Consider the following 19315-nt stretch of genomic DNA (forward strand, 5'->3'; position numbering starts at 1 on the left):
CTCGTCGCTCGCGATTAATCTCTCGTTGTCAAAAACGCGCCGTTTATTCCGTCGCTCGCGGAATCGTGCCGTTTATACCGCCGCTTGCGGTATTCGCGATATATCCGTCGCTCGCGGAGCCTATCGTAACGCTCTCGGTTGCTCGCCGGAGTAATCATTCGGTTAAATTTGGCATAAATCTAATCGACAAAGAACTTGTTAACTATTTATTGTGCTTAATAAATTGGCTGCCTTTTTTACAAAACACTATCGTGTCCATTTCACGCGATCCTCGCGCTCCCGGGTTCAATCGCGCACAATGATAAATATATAAATTTAAATTAATCAAAGTCTCTCGTATTTGATTACATTACACTCTCCCTAATATAAATAAAACATTCTGCTTACCGTTTAAGAGGTTTTTTCGATGTTTAGATAACAGGAATTTTATAAGATCTCCTGCATCCTCCTCCTCAAATGCCTCCCGCATTTCTATTATTTCACCCGTAATATGCAGCAATTCATCATAATCGGCGAAATAGCCTAGCCTATATAGCACTGCTAGTACGGTGTTCGAGCAAAAGACCGAAAAACAGCGTAATTGATTTCCGACGATTCATCCCATAACGCGGAAATATCGCTCTTTGTTTAACGTAGCTGACAAATTTGAGCCTATGATTACGAATTTGCATAATATTTTTTTGAGCCCAGCCATTTTTATCAACGCTCACTCGCGATATCCCTTTTCACGATAAATATAACTTTTCGCGGAAAGACGCGCGTTACTTCGTTCGACGGCGAATTTGGAAATAATTTTTCTACTGCACCGTGAAGCATTTATTTAAACTCATATCCCCTCTTTTTTCCAAAAAGGAATACCCCCGAATAGTTAAAACTTCTCCTTTCTGCCGAGAAGAAACGGACAAAAAGAAAAAATAGTTTCTTATTTTTATTACACTATGCAGGCATTGCATGCAATAGTTTTATTGCTTAGGTACTTGTTCAAGAAAGTAAGCGTTTTATAAATTATATTATTACTTTTGTTTCTCGAACGTTCTAAAGCGAGACGTTACGTGCGAAGCCTTGTTTTCATTCCGTTTTTGTAGTTTCTTCGTATCATTCGATTCTGACAAACACCTCGTTGTCGATAGCCGATTGGCTCTCGGAATCGAACGATCGAAATTCCTCCTTTTTTGTAGTACCCGTATCAACCGGGATTCTTGTGCGTGGATCGGAAAGAAGGGCTTTTCGTTAAGACACTTCGTCGCAAGCCTTCACCGGGAGCACACCGAACGCCTAACGCTCATAAAGTTATAATTGAACGATAATTCGCGTGTCCGCTCATATCTTGCTGTCGCGTGCGATTACCTAAGACGGTCCGGGAGTTGGTGTCGAAAGGAATAAACACTTTTCAACAAACTAAACCCGGACAAATCATTTACGTCCTATCTCTCCGATCGACGAAACAAATAAATTCTGTTAATGTGGACGTGTAATTCGAAGGCGCGGCTAAATTAAATGGTCCTTCGAGCCGGATTTTGGAAAAACAGATAGTGATTCTGTAATCAGTTCGCGGAGTGCGAGTGAGAACGTTGACACGCTAAGGTAACAGCACTTACAAAAACTATCGCGAGACGGAGACGGTGCGCGATATCAAAACATCTATCCGCATTCCGCTGCCGTAAATAATAACGCGAGTGCGTTGAAAGGACTTCCGGGAAAATAAAGTGCGCGTAGTCAACTTTGCATTATTAAAGTTGTGCTCTTAAGCACAACGTATCATTATTATTTGCGCCCTGCGTAATCCGCAGTGCCGCGCAAATCTCGCGCTTCTTAGCGCTTTGCACAGCTTAAGTGCAATCTTTGTGCTCTTTAGCACTCCGCACTTCAAAGTGCGTCCTGCGTAATCCGCAGTGCCGCGCAAATCTCGTGCTTCTTAGCGCTTTGCACAGCTTAAGTGCAATCTTTGTGCTCTTTAGCACTCCGCACCTCAGAGTGCGACCTGCGTAATCCGCAGTTACACATAGTTGTCGCACGCTTTAGCGCGCTGCACTGTTAAGTGAAAATTATAGTGCGTCTTCGCACATCCGCATGCGACGGACCAGTCGTCACGCTTCAGCATCTCTACAACCAAAAGGTGGTAAATTGTTGCTGAAAGGCTTCATCTTATCGGCCTACCGTCATGACGGACTCGCAGCAGGGCCTCCTCATCGAGCAATCTATTACAATAAGCTCGATGAAGCGAGTGTTCCCCAACTTTAAGAAAATGGGCGACGTCACGCAATATAAGGCGAAGAGTCGACTGGACGCCTTGGAGACATTATGGGAAAGGTGTCAACGTCTCAACGTCCAGCTTCAGCAAATAGCAACGGCCGACGAACAGCGTACAGTCCAATACTTCACCGAGGAGGAATTCTTTACGGCCGAGGACGTCTACCACGAAGCGGCGGACTACCTCGCAGACGTGATAGGTAAATTCTCCCGGTGCGACCCGACTGCGGCATCATCGGTAAGCGACATTTCGTCTCGCGAATTGTCTGGTGCGGTTTCATTGCAATTACCACGAATCCCGTTGCCGAAATTTTCCGGTAATTTCGCGGAATGGGAAAACTTCCGCGGAATATTCGAATCGCTCGTCGCCTCGAAAGAATCGCTGTCGAATACGCAGAAATTACATTATTTAAAAGCCAGTGTCACGGGCGAAGCCGCTGTATTAATTAATCACGTTAAGATTGCAGACACAAATTACGATGGTGCGTGGAAATTACTTATCGAAGAGTACGATAATCAAAACGCGATTTTTCATGCGCATATTCATGCTTTCGCTAATTTGCCTATTATGAAAACGGAATCCGCTGTCGAACTCAAAGGTTTACGCGATACTGTTGCCGCGTCATTAGCCGCGTTAACAAATTTAGGCAGACCTGTTGAAAAATGGGATAACTTATTAATCTATATTGTTTCGCAAAAATTTAGTCCACGCACACGTAATGAGTGGAATCTGCAACGCGGTAAATCAACCGCATCTCCGACGTATGAAGAGATTCGAGATTTTATGACGCTGCGAATTCGAGGACTAACCGATCATTCTAAGTTAAATGCCGATACTTCGTCTCATAAAAATAAAGGCTCTAATCGGGCCTCGGTGAATAACGTAGCCACCGAAAAATGTTTGAGTTGTTCCGGCAATCATAATTTGATGTTATGCGACGAGTTTAAGCGTAAATCCGTCGAACAGAGAACTCAGTTTCTCAAATCGCACAAATGTTGCTTTAATTGTTTAAAGGTCGGCCATTTCCCGACCTCTTGCAAGAGTAAAAAACGCTGTAATTTGTGCCGACGAGCACATCATACGCTCTTGCATCGTGACTCGAAAATACCAGTACAGAAGATTAGTGAAAATTCTGTTTCGGAAAACAAAACGCTTAACGCTCAACCGAGCGGCTCAGCCGCCCCTGAGATAAAGAACGAGACCGCCGTCGCTTCCGTTCAAACGATTCATTCGCCGCTGAAAAATCCGCCGAACGTGTTACTAGCCACCGCATGGGTAATACTTCGTACCATCGAAGGACGTAAATTTAGAGTTCGTGCGTTGTTAGATCAAGGCTCGGCTGTTAGCTTTATCTCGGAATCGTTGTGTCAAACTATGCGCACGAAACGTTCCCGCGCGAGCCTCCACGTACAGTGTTTCGGCGAACGATACAGTGGCGTAGCGAAATCTCAGGTGTCTCTTACTCTCGAGTCTTGTAATGGGCGAGGTTCCTCAACCTTTTCTTTGACTGCTTTCGTATATCAAAAAATTACGTCATACGCTGGCTCAAAGACTAAAACTGTAGATTATTGGCCGCATTTACGAAAATTATCTCTCGCAGATCCGGATCCGTTTAGCAATCATCCGATCCATCTGCTCCTCGGATCAGATTTATATGGATCGTTATTAAAGCAAAAGGTAAAACATGGTCCGACCGGAACTCCGACGGCCCAGCTTACTGCTTTAGGATGGATATTATCCGGTCCTACCGGCACTTCTAATTCTATCACCGGTTCCGCGACTTCATTAAATTGCGTAACAATTCCTTCGCTCGATTCTCTCCTTCAAAAATTTTGGGAGATCGAGGAAATTTCTTCCGAAATTCAGCTGTCGGAAGAAGATAAAAAATGCGAACAACATTTTATCGAAACACATCAGCGTGCCGAAGACGGCCGCTATATAATACGGTTACCATTTAAAACCAACCCTCCGCTCGATATAGGATCTTCGCGCGAAACTGCCGCGCTTCTTTATTCGAAATTAGAACAACGCCTACGAAAAAATCCGGATCTCGCGAAACCCTATCATTCTTTCTTAAATAAATCTATGGGTCATATGGAACCTGTCTCTGACGAAAATCCGACGCTTAACCAAGCGGTGTATATACCGCATCATCCGGTACTACGCGAGTCTAGCAGCACGACGAAACTTCGCGTAGTATTTAACGCGTCGTGCAAAACGAGCAATGGTTCTACATTAAATAATCATTTAATGACCGGGCCTAAATTACAACGCGATTTGTCCTCAATTATCCTTCGTTGGCGTCAATTTCGTTATGTGTACACCGCCGATATCGAAAAGATGTTTCGACAGATCCGCGTTCATCGAGACGATGTCGATTTTTTACGGATTTTTTGGCGATCTAATATTAATTCTCCAATACAATCTTATCGATTGCTTACAGTTACATACGGTACTGCTCCAGCTCCGTATTTAGCCATGCGCGTTATCAATCAATTAGCTATCGACGAAGGTCATTCTTTTCCAGAAGCTTCCTTGTTTTGTCTCCGTTACGTGCAATAACGTCATTTCCCATCCGAAATTCAAGCGTTAAACGATAATTGTTTACTGCCAAGATCCAGTTCTTTGTTATCGCTTTATCCCTTTCTCGGGAAAGATAAATTAATTCGCCTTGGCGGGCGGATTGACAATTCGTCACTCAGTTATGATGAACGGCACCCTATAATTTTACCGAAACATCGAATTTCGGATTTATTAATCGCTCAAGCTCATAAAGCCTCTCTTCATGGAGGCACTCAATTAATGTTAAAAATTTTACGCCAAAATTATTGGATAATTTCAGCGCGCACCAGTGTAAAATCTCTTATACGTAGTTGTGTAAAGTGCGTACGCGAACGCGCACGTACCTCGCAACTGATGGGGAATCTCCCCCTGCCCCGCGTCACGCCTTCGGCTCCGTTCTCGCACACAGGCGTCGATTACGCCGGGCCGATGAATATAATTCCGTCAGTCGGCCGCGGTCAACGATCCAAAAAATATTATGTTGCCGTTTTTATTTGTCTCTCGACAAAGGCCGTCCATTTAGAATACGTAGATGATTACGCTACTAACGGTTTTCTCTCCGCCTTTCGGAGATTTGCAAGCCGTCGCGGTCTTCCATCCGACATGTACAGTGATAACGGCACTAATTTTCAAGGCGCGGACCGCAAATTAAACACTACCTTTCAGCGACTTGTCGCCGACCCTCAAATACAAGACGCTATCGCTAATGATAACGTAAAATGACATTTTATACCTCCCTCGGCTCCGCATTTCGGTGGACTTTGGGAAGCCGGTGTCAAAGGATTAAAGTTTCATTTGAAACGAGCGATTGGTTCCCGAACATTATCGCAGATCGAGTTCGCTACGCTGCTGTGTCAAATCGAGGCTTGCCTAAATTCCCGCCCGATTTCCGCGTTACATGATGATCCGAATGACTTTTCCGCGTTAACTCCGGGTCATATTTTAGTCGGTCGCCCGTTAGTAAGCCCGCCTGAAGAATCTGTTTTAGATATCGATTCGAATCGGCTGTCTCGATGGCGGCAAGTGTGTGCGATTTTAGAACAGATCTGGCGTTCTTGGTCTTCTGATTATTTGCATACATTGCAACAAAGGCGTAAATGGCGAGAAAACAAACTGGAGCTCAAAATTAACGAGCTGGTATTGTTGAAAAATAATTTGGCACCTCCTTCGAAATGGGAACTTGCCCGAATATTAGACATACATCCGGGATCGGATGGGCATGTCCGAGTAGTTACATTGCGTACTGCCAAAACCACTCTAAAGCGACCAATAACACAGATCTGTCAGCTACCGATATCAAGTGACACTGGCTCTTAAATTAAATTGCGTTTTCTTTATGCGTTAATCATTAGGTTTGAATTTAAGTATCGTCACGTTCTGGGTATGTATCGTTTATATATATCTATTCTAAGAACGCCTATGTAAATAACCCTATGCTAAGATTTACTGATTAAGTTAACTCATGTATTTCGATTGAATCACCAACGATCTTTATCTGTACTCTTCTCCGATTATTGTATGTTTAAAATTTTGCTGTAGAACTCTTCGGACCGTCTGATCGAGAATTATCATTAAGTTGCCGTGTATCGATTATGTTGGTAGGATTTAACCAGTTATTTCGTAACCTACCCGGTATACGAGGCGAGCGGGATGTTCAAGAAAGTAAGCGTTTTATAAATTATATTATTACTTTTGTTTCTCGAACGTTCTAAAGCGAGACGTTACGTGCGAAGCCTTGTTTTCATTCCGTTTTTGTAGTTTCTTCGTATCATTCGATTCTGACAAACACCTCGTTGTCGATAGCCGATTGGCTCTCGGAATCGAACGATCGAAATTCCTCCTTTTTTGTAGTATCCGTATCAACCGGGATTCTTGTGCGTGGATCGGAAAGAAGGGCTTTTCGTTAAGACACTTCGTCGCAAGCCTTCACCGGGAGCACACCGAACGCCTAACGCTCATAAAGTTATAATTTAACGATAATTCGCGTGTCCGCTCATATCTTGCTGTCGCGTGCGATTACCTAAGACGGTCCGGGAGTTGGTGTCGAAAGGAATAAACACTTTTCATCAAACTAAACCCGGACAAATCATTTACGTCCTATCTCTCCGATCGGCGAAACAAATAAATTCTGTTAATGTGGACGTGTAATTCGAAGGCGTGGCTACAGTACTTTTATTATAGAGGTATCAAAGTAAAGGCTTTGTTGTGAAAATCTTTTAAAATTTTCGTAGAAAGGATAGGATTATTTTAGAAACTCGTTCTTTATAACATTTTCCTCTTTATAAGCTATAAAAATTTATTATACGATTGATAAACTTTTATTTACGTTTTGTAGTCTATTGTAAATGTATTTAGAGAAAAAGGTTAGAGAAAATTTTTCCTTATAACGTATCTAATTTCTAGATGTTTCTAGATGTTTTCGCGTAATCTTTCGCGATGAATAAGTTTGAACGTGAAAAATCATGATTTTTCCTGTTATTTATATAGCTGCGCAAACTCCCCCCCCCCCTACTTTTCTTTATATTTCGATATATAAGCCGAACGAGAAGACGCGAATTCTTATTCATTCGAGTTTGGTCGTACGAAATCTTCCTTTCAACTTCGATACAAGAATTCGTCATCGTTGTGATTAATGTTCATCCAATTTTACTCAAAAGTGATAGCATTGGCTGCCGCGAAAGAAGTATTCAGTAATCAGAAGAATCTAGCCGAATTTATTAAATCTACACACGTTTGTGATATTAGCGGGAAATCGGACGCCAAGACCGCCATCGATAGAAGAAACGAATAACACTATTTATTACTATCGACAACGTATGGTCTTAATTTATCTTACACTAAAAAGCTACATGTGGGATTGCAAGCGACAAACGAAGATTGCTTCGTGCCGATTGTTAAATTAACAGGCAATTATATCGATGGAATTTGCTTCGATATGGATAGCTGGCAGTTTCAAAGTAGCATGGAACAAATGAGTCTGTATTTGAGAAAAAACCAAAAAACTAGACCAAGTCTGATCATCATCAACAATATTTCCATCGGATTCACTACCGCTTATTGGTCGAAGGCTGTGATAGTGACTTACAAGGAAAATGCAGAACAATCTGCGAGTAATGGTGAAGCGGAGGCGCAGCCGTCTTTGAAGAAGCGAAAGATGCAGAATATCGCTATCGTGATGCAGAAAGCTACTTTCCTAAGCCTGGAAAATATTGCGAGATGTGTGGATGCACATTTGTCTCAGCTAGTTTGCATCGCCGACACTGTCAACGTGTATGCCAATTACTTAATTAACGAAATAGAATTAAAACTTCCCGCGTCTTACATAGATTGTGAAATTATAAAATTTACGGTGAAAGGTAATTTTCAAGAAATTGAACGTAATGTACAAATACAAATAAAAATTTAACCATTTTAGATGTATATTTCAATATTGTATTTGAAGAATTTCTTTCGCCCGGCTTTATTAAAATTGTACGTATAATTTTAAATCGTAATTGTTAATTTTATAAAAATAAAAAATAAAAAATTGTCATCGATAAAATATGAAGTTTTTCCACCTTAAAAATCACAGAGTATTTTTTTCCCTTTACCTCTCTCTTAATATTTCCTTTACTTCTTTACCACTCGCATAGAACATTCCGTCAAAATAATATCAAATGTTAGTTGAACGTTAAATGAGCATCTTATTTCGAACATAAGCGCATCCAGAGCACCGCTTATAAGCTCGTTAGCAGAGCGCTCGAAAAACAGCGGTACACGCACATCCCCGCGAATACGCTTACTCGCGTCGCTCCCGCGGCTGCTTAGCAGCTAATCGGCCACGGTGCTTTCCGCTCGTTCGCGTACCGGAAAACGTTAGCACGAGCATGCGGCCGCCGCGGTGAGGTCACCGAAGCGCGGATAAGCTTGTTACATAACGCATACCTACGATAAATATTAAAAATAATCGATGATTTTTTATTTATGAGTGCGAGCATAATCGGCAAATCGTTCATTTCGCAAAATGGATGTACGGTGGAAACATCTTTGGTCGATCGTCTGTGGTCCTACGGGATGCGGAAAAACAATTTTCGTGAAAACGTTTCTTCGTCATTTATACGTCATGTCAGATGTTCGATTCGAGAGAGTTTTATTTTATTACGCCGAATGGCAAGATACGTATCAACGCTTACAATGCACCGTAAGTGAAAAAGAAGAAGAGAAAAAACTAAAATAGACCGGTTATGCTAATACTGCATTGATAAAATCAAAGAAAAATATAATCGAATTTCGCGAGGGATTAACGCGCCCGGAAGATTATTCCAACGATTCGCTCTCGCCAAAATTAATAATAATTGACGATCTTATGAGGGAATAATCGTGCGACGCTATCGTAGATCTGTTTACCAAAGGAAGCCATCATAAAAATCTCAGTATTATACTCATCTCGCAAAATCTCTTTCATCAAGGGCGCGGACAGCGTGACATATCTCTCAACGCGAATTACATAGTAGTTTTCAAAAATCCACGCGATCGCGCTCAAATACGTCATCTAGCGCGTCAAGTATATCCCGACGATCCAAAATTTATGGAAGAAGCGTACTACGATGCTACATCGAGGTCAACGGGTATTTATTGCTTGATATGAAACAATCGACTCCAGACGAATATCGCTTTCGCTTTGCATCTTTCCCGACGATACTCGGCATTACGCATATATACCTCGTAGATCGAACAATAGAAGGGGGATGTATAAAAAGGTAAAATTCGTGTTCGCAACTTGTCAGTCGTGTGATTACATCGTAAGGGTGAAAAAAGAAGAACCTGATAAAAAATTGACGACATCAAATAGAGCAATAAAGAATGTTAAATGGTCTATCGGGGAGAGAAACATATGACTTTTAAAAACCTTGTGTCATTTGATAAAAAATCAAAGAACCGTATTCTTACAAGCCGCCGACAATAAGCTCATAAAGTGTATTCAAGAGTGCATTTTCAATACGTTAAAGGGTAACGCATCGTTTTGTTGTAGCGATAAAAAGTAATAACGTCGATAACGTCTCTAGAGAAATGACAATATCATTCATTAATTAAAAAGTTGATAGCAAAAATTACAGTGAATGCTAATGGTTGTCGATGTTATTAGTGTATAGTTATTGGTGTATGGAATAAATAGCTTTTTCAGTGCATTCAATGCAAATGTTAACGTAACCTAACCTCAATTATAAAGTTATCAAAAATGGCAAATAATTCATCTATGGATCCACAAAATTCCAAAGAATCGTATGCAGTAGTTCAATTCGAAGAAACAGACGAGAAAGGAAAAATATGCATCGATTTGGTATTGAAAAAATGGTTCATAACACGTGGCAAAAAAGATATGTGCAAATATCTATCTGAAGCTCATTATCATTTGCGAGATCAGTTTCTTGAAGAGTTCAAAACGTCAGAAAAATCATGGTCATGCGTTTCCTACAAATTCATTGTCGGTGCAGGTAAATATATATATATGCTATATAACTATGCTTTTTTATTTCTTTGTCCAATAAACAGATATAAAAATCCAATTTATTTTTTTGTTGCTAGAAAATTTAGAACAAGGTCGTAGACGATTACACAGAGCATATTTTACCAAATATTGCTGATACCAAAAATTACTGATAATGAAGGCAAAAAATCTGAAAAAGTACCATCACTATTATCCAAGTCTCAGATCAATGACATTCTTCATGACAAACCCGTGACTTCACTTTCGGACGATTCCCCGATAGAATTCGTCATTCCGGGTCACAGAGAAGAATAGTTAGATCTCACGCACACCATGTTAAGTCTTCGTATACATGTGGAAACGTCGGGCGATTTCTCGGGACATACTGCGGGCGCACCTGCCACGGGCACTATAGGCCCTGTAAATCATTTGCTTCATTCCATGTTCAATCAGATCGACGTGTGTTTTAATCAAAAGCTCGTGTCGCCTCCAAACAACGCTTACGCGTACCGGGCGTGCATCGAGGCGTTATTAAATTATTCTTCATCCGTAAAAATTTCCCATCTAACTTCCTGTCTATGGGACGCGGATACACCCGGTCGAATGAACGAACCGATGGAATCAAAATCGCCAAATTCCGCTCTCGTGCGGCGCGCGCGTTACATTCAAGGCGGGCGCGCGTTAGATCTTTGTGCTACAAAAAAAATAAAAAATCCACAGCAACCGATACCGCCAATAAGGTCACCAGACGAAAAATGGGTAAGGAGCAGTAAAGATAAAGCCAAACTGTTTGCAGAACATCTTGCGAAAGTTTTTACACTATTTCCACAAGAAGTTACAAAAAACGAAGAAGACGAAATCCATCATTATTTGAAAGCACCATTACAAATGGAAATGCCAATCAAGAAAATTAGTACCAAAGAAGTATAGAACACAATACAAAAAGATCTAAACGCAAAGAAAGCTCCAGGATATGACCTAATAACAGGAAAAATACTAAAAGAATTGCCGGACAAAGCACTAAGACTTTTGATTATCATTTATAATGCGATATTAAGACTTAATTATTATCCAACACAATGGAAGGTAATACAAATAATCCTACTGCCAAAACTAGGGAAAAATACAGAAGAAGTATTGTAACATCATATAAATCGATAAGCTTACTGCCTGTAATATCAAAAATCTTTGAAAAGCTGTTATTAAAAAAAATTAAACCGGAGCTAGGAAAAAATAAGATTATTCCAGATCACCAATTTGGCTTTCGTGAACAACATTCGACGATAGAGCAGGTTCATAGAATTGTAAGAAAAATTAATAATGATCTTGAAGAAAAACGTTACTACTCAGCGGTATTCCTAGATATATCGCAAGTTTTTGATAAGGTGTGGCATCCATTATTATATAAAATAAAAAAACATCTGTATAAATTTTATCTGATACTGAAATCATACATAATTGATAGGTACGTACTTCCTAGTAAAACACCAAGAAGAACTTACAGAACTAATTCCCATCAGATCTGGAGTACCACTAGGTTCAGTTTTATATCTTATATACACTATGGATCTTCCAACAACGCGACAGACGATAACAGCAACGTTTGCAGATGACACAACTATTATGGCCTCACACACCAATCCAAAAATAGCTTCAAGAAATCTACAAGATAACTTAAACCAAGTAAAACAATGGCTTAAAACTTGGAGAATTAAAGCTAATGAACAAAAATCAGTACATGTAACATTCACATTTAAAAGAGAAATATGTCCTCCAATAAAAATAAACAAACTTATACCACAATCCAAAACAGCTAAATACTTGGGAATGCACCTGGGACAGCAGACTGACATGGAAAACATACGTCTGGAACAAGAGAAAACAAATAGGATACAAACTCAGTAAAACGTATTGGCTTCTGAATCGTAAATCAAAGCTCTGGAAAGTAAAGTACTACTATACAAATCCATAATTAAACCAATATGGACTTACGGAATACAATCGTGGGATTCAACCGCAAACTTCAATATCGAAAAAGAAACTTACAAACTGAATTACTTCTAAGTATTTGGCTATTTATTTATTGATTTCATATTTAGTTTTTATTTTTTATTTTTTAGAGGAAAATTATTTTATAAGCAATTTTTTATTTTCTAGGGTTTTTTTAGGCTGTTTTTTAGAGGTAAATAATTTTTTAAGCTTTCTGTTGCGTACGTAAGTTGAGATATTTTTCATGGATTTGGCGTATTTTTTTACCTTTATCGTCTTTTTTAGTGGAATGTTACTGCTTTTTGTAAAAATTTATATTTTCTCTGAAAAATATAAATTACTACATTATGCTGTATATACATGGATGTAATTTTTTTTAAGTTTTATTTAATAGAAAGGAAATTTTTTTTGGGAGGAATTATAAATATATAAACAGTATATATTTTTACAAAGCTTATATACCATATACTATTGTATATTGATTTTGAACGGACACAAACACAACGTGTCTTAATGCTCATCTCTTATTGTCAATCATTCAACAGGTTTGTTTGAGATTGCGTTGATTTGCTATGGGCGGCTCCACTGAACTATTGTATATACCCATACTGGTATTGTATATACCCATACGCGCACGGCTCTGTTGATTGACGGCCAAAAATGTGGGACTGCAAGAGTTGTCGCTTCTCAGATCTGTTCTCGTCTATCTAACTACGTCGACTACATGACCAGATGTATTATCCATTCTAAAACCATTATCAGAATCTTCTGGATCCTTCGCGAAGAAGACGGTTGCATAAAAGTGAGCCGACGACCGGGCGCATTTTGCTTAGAGTTATCGACGCGTGTACGCTGTTTGTGTGATTAAAATTCGACATAGTTGCTTGAAATAGTTTATTTCACTGCCGTTGCGTGTGACTATCGGAGTTATTCCGAGACAGACGATTTTTTGCTGTTTATCCGCCGCGTGCAAATTACGATTGCATTCGATGCATTCGCATGAATTTTCTGTTAATTACCGTGTACATAGGGTGTTTGTCCTAGAATCACCAATGTCTAACTGCTTTCGCGTTTGCCGATCCGTCGCGTCGGCCGTTTCATTCCGCGCACAGTCTTTCGCGGCATCCTCGCCCGCACGTCCGCGCAATATCGCAAACAAGGTTTTAAAACACGATATAATTTTAACAAGATATAATTTTATTTTTGTTCAAGAAAGTAAGCGTTTTATAAATTATATTATTAATTTTGCTTCTCGAACGTTCTAAAGCGAGACGTTACGTTCGAGGCTTTGTTTTCATTCCGTTTTTGTGGTTTCTTCGTATCGCTCGATTCTGACAAACACCTCATTGTCGATAGCCGATTGGCTCTCGGAATCGAACGATCGAAATTCCTCCTTTTTGTGGTACACGTATCGACCGGGATTCTTGTGCGTGGATCGGAAAGAAGGGCTTTTCGTTAAGACACTTCGTCGCAAGCCTTCACCGGGAGCACACCGAACGCCTCACGCTCATAAAGTTATAATTAAACGATAATTCGCGTGTCCGCTCATATCTTGCTGTCGCGTGCGATTACCTAAGACGGTCCGGGAGTTGGTGTCGAAAGGAATAAATACTGTTCAACAAACAAAACCCGGACAAATCAATTACGTCCTATCTCTCCGATCGGCGAAACAAATAAATTCTGTTAATGTGGACGTGTAAATCGAAGGCGCGGCTACAATTTTTATAGATATAATTTTAATACAGAAGTTAAACTGTATAGGTATTTTATAGATATATTTTTAATATAAATGTTAAATTGTATACAAATTGTATAATCAACAATTATATAAATTATGTAATTATGTAAATATCAAAATATAGAAAGCAATAGAAAGGAATTTTTTTTATTACGAAGCGTCATTTAATATGAATATAAAACAAGTCCATTTTATTGAATAAACGCATGCACATAAAAGGTATATAATTCCTTCTATAATGTATTCTAATAAATGATATAACCAGAAGAGATCAAATATGTTTTTGCATTTATTGAATTATTAAATATGCTTATATATCGCGAAATAGTGTAACACAAGAAGAAAAGTAATTAACGGTCATTAAGAGTATCGTGGAATGGTGCAAGGAAGAGAAGCGATTTTTTAAATAAATGTTATATTGAACAAAGATTAGATTATATTAGCGAAATTGAACGAATGTTTACATTTGATCAATTTACCATACATTGAATCAATGCATTGTCAATTAACATATTTGTGATAAATATATTGTTGAAAAATGATTATGGAATCATTGAAGGAATATTTGAATATTTCGAATCATGTTTTTCATAACGATAAACTGAATTATGTATAAACGCGCATTCATGTATAATGTTTATTTATATATTATATATAAATGTATATAATTTGTTCGGAATGTTAATAGATTCGTTTTGAATAACTCAAACTTTATTTCTTTCCTTTACAATGTGGTTTCTGGCTTCGCTCGATTCGCACGTCACAAAGTCGTACGACGCTCTCAACAACACAACAGTAATTGCACTCGTACACACCACCGCTATCGCTCTCCTGCTGCGCCGTTCGCGCATGCGCTTGTACATACATCGATTGTGCGTTCGATAGATCCTTTTAGTTATGCAACATAATTAATGCATAATTAATATTTTTAGTTTAATTTATAAATAATTAAACAATAAGTTTATGTTAATACAGCAAAGTCTTATGAGAATTTTACCAAAAATATCATAAAATAATATTGAATACACATTTTTATTAATTGACTTTATAAAAAATGATGAAATGAATAAAATCATATCGAAGCATTTCTATAATGTCCACAAACATTTTGTGTATTTGGAATTACTCGTATTTTTTGGTTGTCTAAATATTTATTTATATTTTATATATATAAATGTAATTAATGCGTAAGTAATATTCTTACGTCACTTACAAATGGCTACGCAATGAGTTGCATGTTTACGTTATTGTAACAAAACAAATCTTATGGAAATTATATCAAAAATATTATATTGAATTGAAAGCATCAGAATTAGAACTTTGAAATAGAAAGCATTAGTCAAAGAAGAGAAATATGGTAATAATTTTGTTTATAAATTATATAATAAAAGTTATTTATTTTCTTGCATAATGGTTAAACTTATTTTTTTAAAGCAATGAAAAACATATAAACATGGAAATTGATGGTTTATTCGGATTGAGCTGCCTTTTCCAATATAATCTTATCAAAGAGTATATTAGAATATCTGTCATCGACAAATATAATTCAGGTTTGAATCAAAATGAGGAAGAAGAGTTAGTTCATAATGCTAAATTGCAGATTTTATTAGAGGATCGTAAAAAAGTTTATAATAATTTGGCATCTGTGTTGATTAAAACAAAAGTCTACGATGCAGTTTTAGAAAATGTGAAACATGCTTCAAGATGTCAACCACAAAGTCTTAAAACACTATTTAGAAAAGATATTGCAAAAATTCAAATCTTTTTATTTACTAGATTTAGTCTGTATTTTAATAAGTTGTATATATTCTTGATTTATATTTTACATATGGACAATTCAAATATGTGTATATACAGGGTGTTTCAGAACAACCTTCCATCCTTAAAATGATGTATTCCTGATACGATTCTAAGAGGATTTTTCCTTTACCAAAATTTGAATTGAAGCCTAAGTTTTGAGTTATAAGCAAAAATAGTTGGCAAATCACGCGTCGAATACAGAAGGCAGGCAGGAGCGACGCAACGCACCGCAGCTGACCGTTCGACGCGTAATTACCACCGCATGAGTCGCTAACTATTTTATCTTATAACATAAAATTATGTTTTAAATACAATTTTAATAAAGAAGAAAATGTCTTAGAATTACGTCAGGAATATGTATTTCTTAAAATAACGTCACTTTAACGCGAAAGTTGTTCCGGATCGCCGCTCGTTGAATGCTGCAATCAGCTGATTGCTACACGGAGTGTGTACATAAAAGGAAGAAACAGATAGAGAGCGAGAGAGAGAGAGGAAGAGGAAAGGAAGAAAAGAAGGGAATGAGAGAGATATGTTTATACACACGCACGTACGTACGCATACACTTTTTTTCTCGCTCTCTTTCTCTCTTTTACACAACACTCATAAACTCTCTCATTCGGTCAATCATTCACGCACTAACTCATTCACCTGCTCACTCACAGCGTAGCGAATCTTCACGTATTGTTAACTGCTGCACAATTATTATTTAGCGGAGACTGCGCGATCACATTGTTACGTTGCCTAGCGATGCGAGAAACGCGCCATGTACCGTGCAAGTTGCGACGTGCGTGTGGCGTGATTGACGCGAGATAAAACGAACGATGTTCTAAAACAGTGCTGGGATTTACTTGCACATTTTGACCCGATTTCGTGACTCACGCTTCTTGCCCCCCACTCACCGCTCGTGCGTTAGCAACGAGTCGCCAGATACGCGTAACTAAGGAATGCGACGCTTTGTCTCAGGAGCGTATATAAAAATGCCCAAATATAATAATAAGACAATACTTTTCTATAATTAAAAGTTTTTCTTCAATATTTTATATCAATGAATTATAAAATATTGAAGAAAAACTTTTAATTCTAAGAATTTTCGCGCTGTATTTAGAAAAGTATTGTCTTATTATTATATTTGGGCATTCTTACACATAAACGCTCCCGAGACGAAGCGTCGCGGTCCTTAGTTATGCATATCTGACGATTCGTTGCTAACGCACGAGCGGTGAGTGGGGGGCAATAGGCGTGAGCCACGGAATCGGGCCAAAATGTGCAAGTAAATCCCAGCACTGTTCTAAAACCTTCGCATTACGAATGCGGTAGAAAACATGAAACGTATAATGACGTACTTAAAAAATTACTTATTTATCATAATTAATAACTATTTCTAATTATAATAAATAATTATTATTTTAAAAAGCATGCATTATACGTTATTACGTTTTCGAAATTATTGCATTCACGATGCGAAAGTTGTAGTCAATCGCAAGATCGCAAGAATAATGTAATAATAAATTACACTTGGGAAAATTCATTTTTATTCTGCTTAAATCAGATGTTCCAACGTTAAAATGTATTGGTCGCTCTGAAAAGAGCGGATTGACTAAAAAAAAAATTTTAGAGCAGATGCTTGAAATGCCCGCCATCCATCCTAATGCAAACTAACATGCATTTTAATACATACAATACACCAATACATACGACCAGTATAAAAAAATTATTGTTAAGAAAATTATTTACAATGTATTTTTTAAAATAATTATTTGTTTTTTTTGCACTAATTGATTTGTCTCATTTTTCTGTACATAAAAGTATTATGGTAAGATTATCGAAAACTGAATATTTTACGAAATATTTTATTTTTTATATCAAAATATGTCAGATTACAATATAAAATAACTCAAAAAGTACTTAATGAAAAAATACTTTATTATAGTGTTTTGGAAAGCTCTCGACATAAGTTATAAAAATATGCAATAAAAAATAAGGGGTTCTATTTAAGAAGTTAAAGGTGTCCTTGACTTGACCTTAACGATGCCATCCAAGGTCAAACCAATAACACCATCTTATGTTTCCCTCAAAACCATACAATTTTTGTTCAAAACGTTTTTCTATAAAATGCTTAATGTGCGCATCATAGGAATAATATTGAGATACGAAGAGGAATAGGAAAAAACTTATGCTATTTCTCTCTTCCTCCACTGAAATTCAAAAATTAAATCCATAAATGAAGATATTAACTACAAAATTAATAACTTTAAAGGATAAAATTACTAAAAATGCAGAAAAAGAAAAGCATTGTAAAATGTTAGGTGTAGTTGAAGACACTAAAAATCCGTTAAAGGATATAGAAGTAGATGATAAAAGTAAGTAATTAAATAAAGGATATAAGTGCTTTTCTTTTTCTGTGTCTTTAGCAATTTTATCCTATAAGAACATTAATTTTGTAGTAAATATCTTTATTTCTAGATTTAATTTTTGAATCAGTGGAAATAGAAAGAGAGAAAGAGAGAGAGAGAGGGAGAGGGAGAAAGATTGCATAAGCTTTTGCACATTCCCCTTTGTGTCTTAATATTGTTCCTACAATGCGCACAATATATACCAGGTATATAAATATGAAACCGGAATTTTTGTATAGAAAATACACGTTTATTGTATGAAAATGATAAAAAATATTTTATTCGAAGTATTGCCCATTGCTAGCTATACATTTTTCCCATCTCTCTGACAATTTGTGGATGCCACGCCAAAAAAACTTTTGCTCCTTTGAGGCAAACCAGTCATCGAGCCATTTTCGTACATTTTCGTAAGAAGTGAAGTGCTGCTCAGCAAGTGCGTGTCCCATCGATGCAAATAAGTAGTAATCGGATGGAGCCAAGTCTGGTGAGCAAGCCGCATGCAAAAGTATTTCCCAACTAAACGCCTCAATCGTTTCCTTGACCGGTTTTGCTGTGTGTGATGGTGCATTATCATGAAGCAAAATCACTTTGTGTTGCCTTGTTTGATATTCTGGTCGTTTTTCACGCAAAGCTTGATTCAAATCGATCATTTGTTGTTGGTAGCGTTCAGTATTAACGGTTTCGCCAGGTTTTAGATGTCTTCAAACTTTTTCGGTGGTCTTCGACGTGTTATGCCTTGGGTGAGGCACGGTAAATTTCGGGATCGTTGCCGGATTAAGATTTAGGAATCTGGGATGCGTCTGGCGGGTTACCCGTAACACTGGACACTTTTTATGTTACATAAAACTTTTATTCATTACAAATGGTCTTAGTTATAATTCGTCCTCGTATTTATTATCTACTCATGTCGCGTATCGCGTTAATTGACACTCGCGTGCGCGTGTTTGGAATCGGGTTTACGTCGCGAGACTCGCTTCTCGATCTCCACGATATTTACTAAGTGTAACTACTCGATATTGCAATAATTACCGACGCTTGCTGTTGACACTCGCGACTGTTAGCGATACTGCCCGCGTAATATTGATTAAGGATTAAGACTGCCCGCCGTTCGTTAG

The 19315-nt window shown here is 37.9% G+C and overlaps 1 protein-coding gene across 1 annotated transcript; it reads left to right on the forward strand.

The window, feature by feature from the left end:
• The first annotated feature begins 2161 nt into the window (after positions 1–2161).
• On the forward strand, positions 2162–4813 carry LOC138942964 (uncharacterized). Its single transcript, XM_070313461.1, has one exon. The coding sequence runs from the start codon at positions 2162–2164 to the stop codon at positions 4811–4813; it is 2652 nt and encodes an 883-aa protein (XP_070169562.1).
• Positions 4814–19315: the final 14502 nt, after the last annotated feature.

The sequence above is a fragment of the Polyergus mexicanus genome, unplaced genomic scaffold, assembly GCF_030449975.1.
Source record: "Polyergus mexicanus isolate NDT 795.1 unplaced genomic scaffold, iyPolMexi1.0 SCAF_24, whole genome shotgun sequence".
In the NCBI taxonomy this organism is placed as follows: Eukaryota; Metazoa; Arthropoda; class Insecta; order Hymenoptera; family Formicidae; genus Polyergus; species Polyergus mexicanus.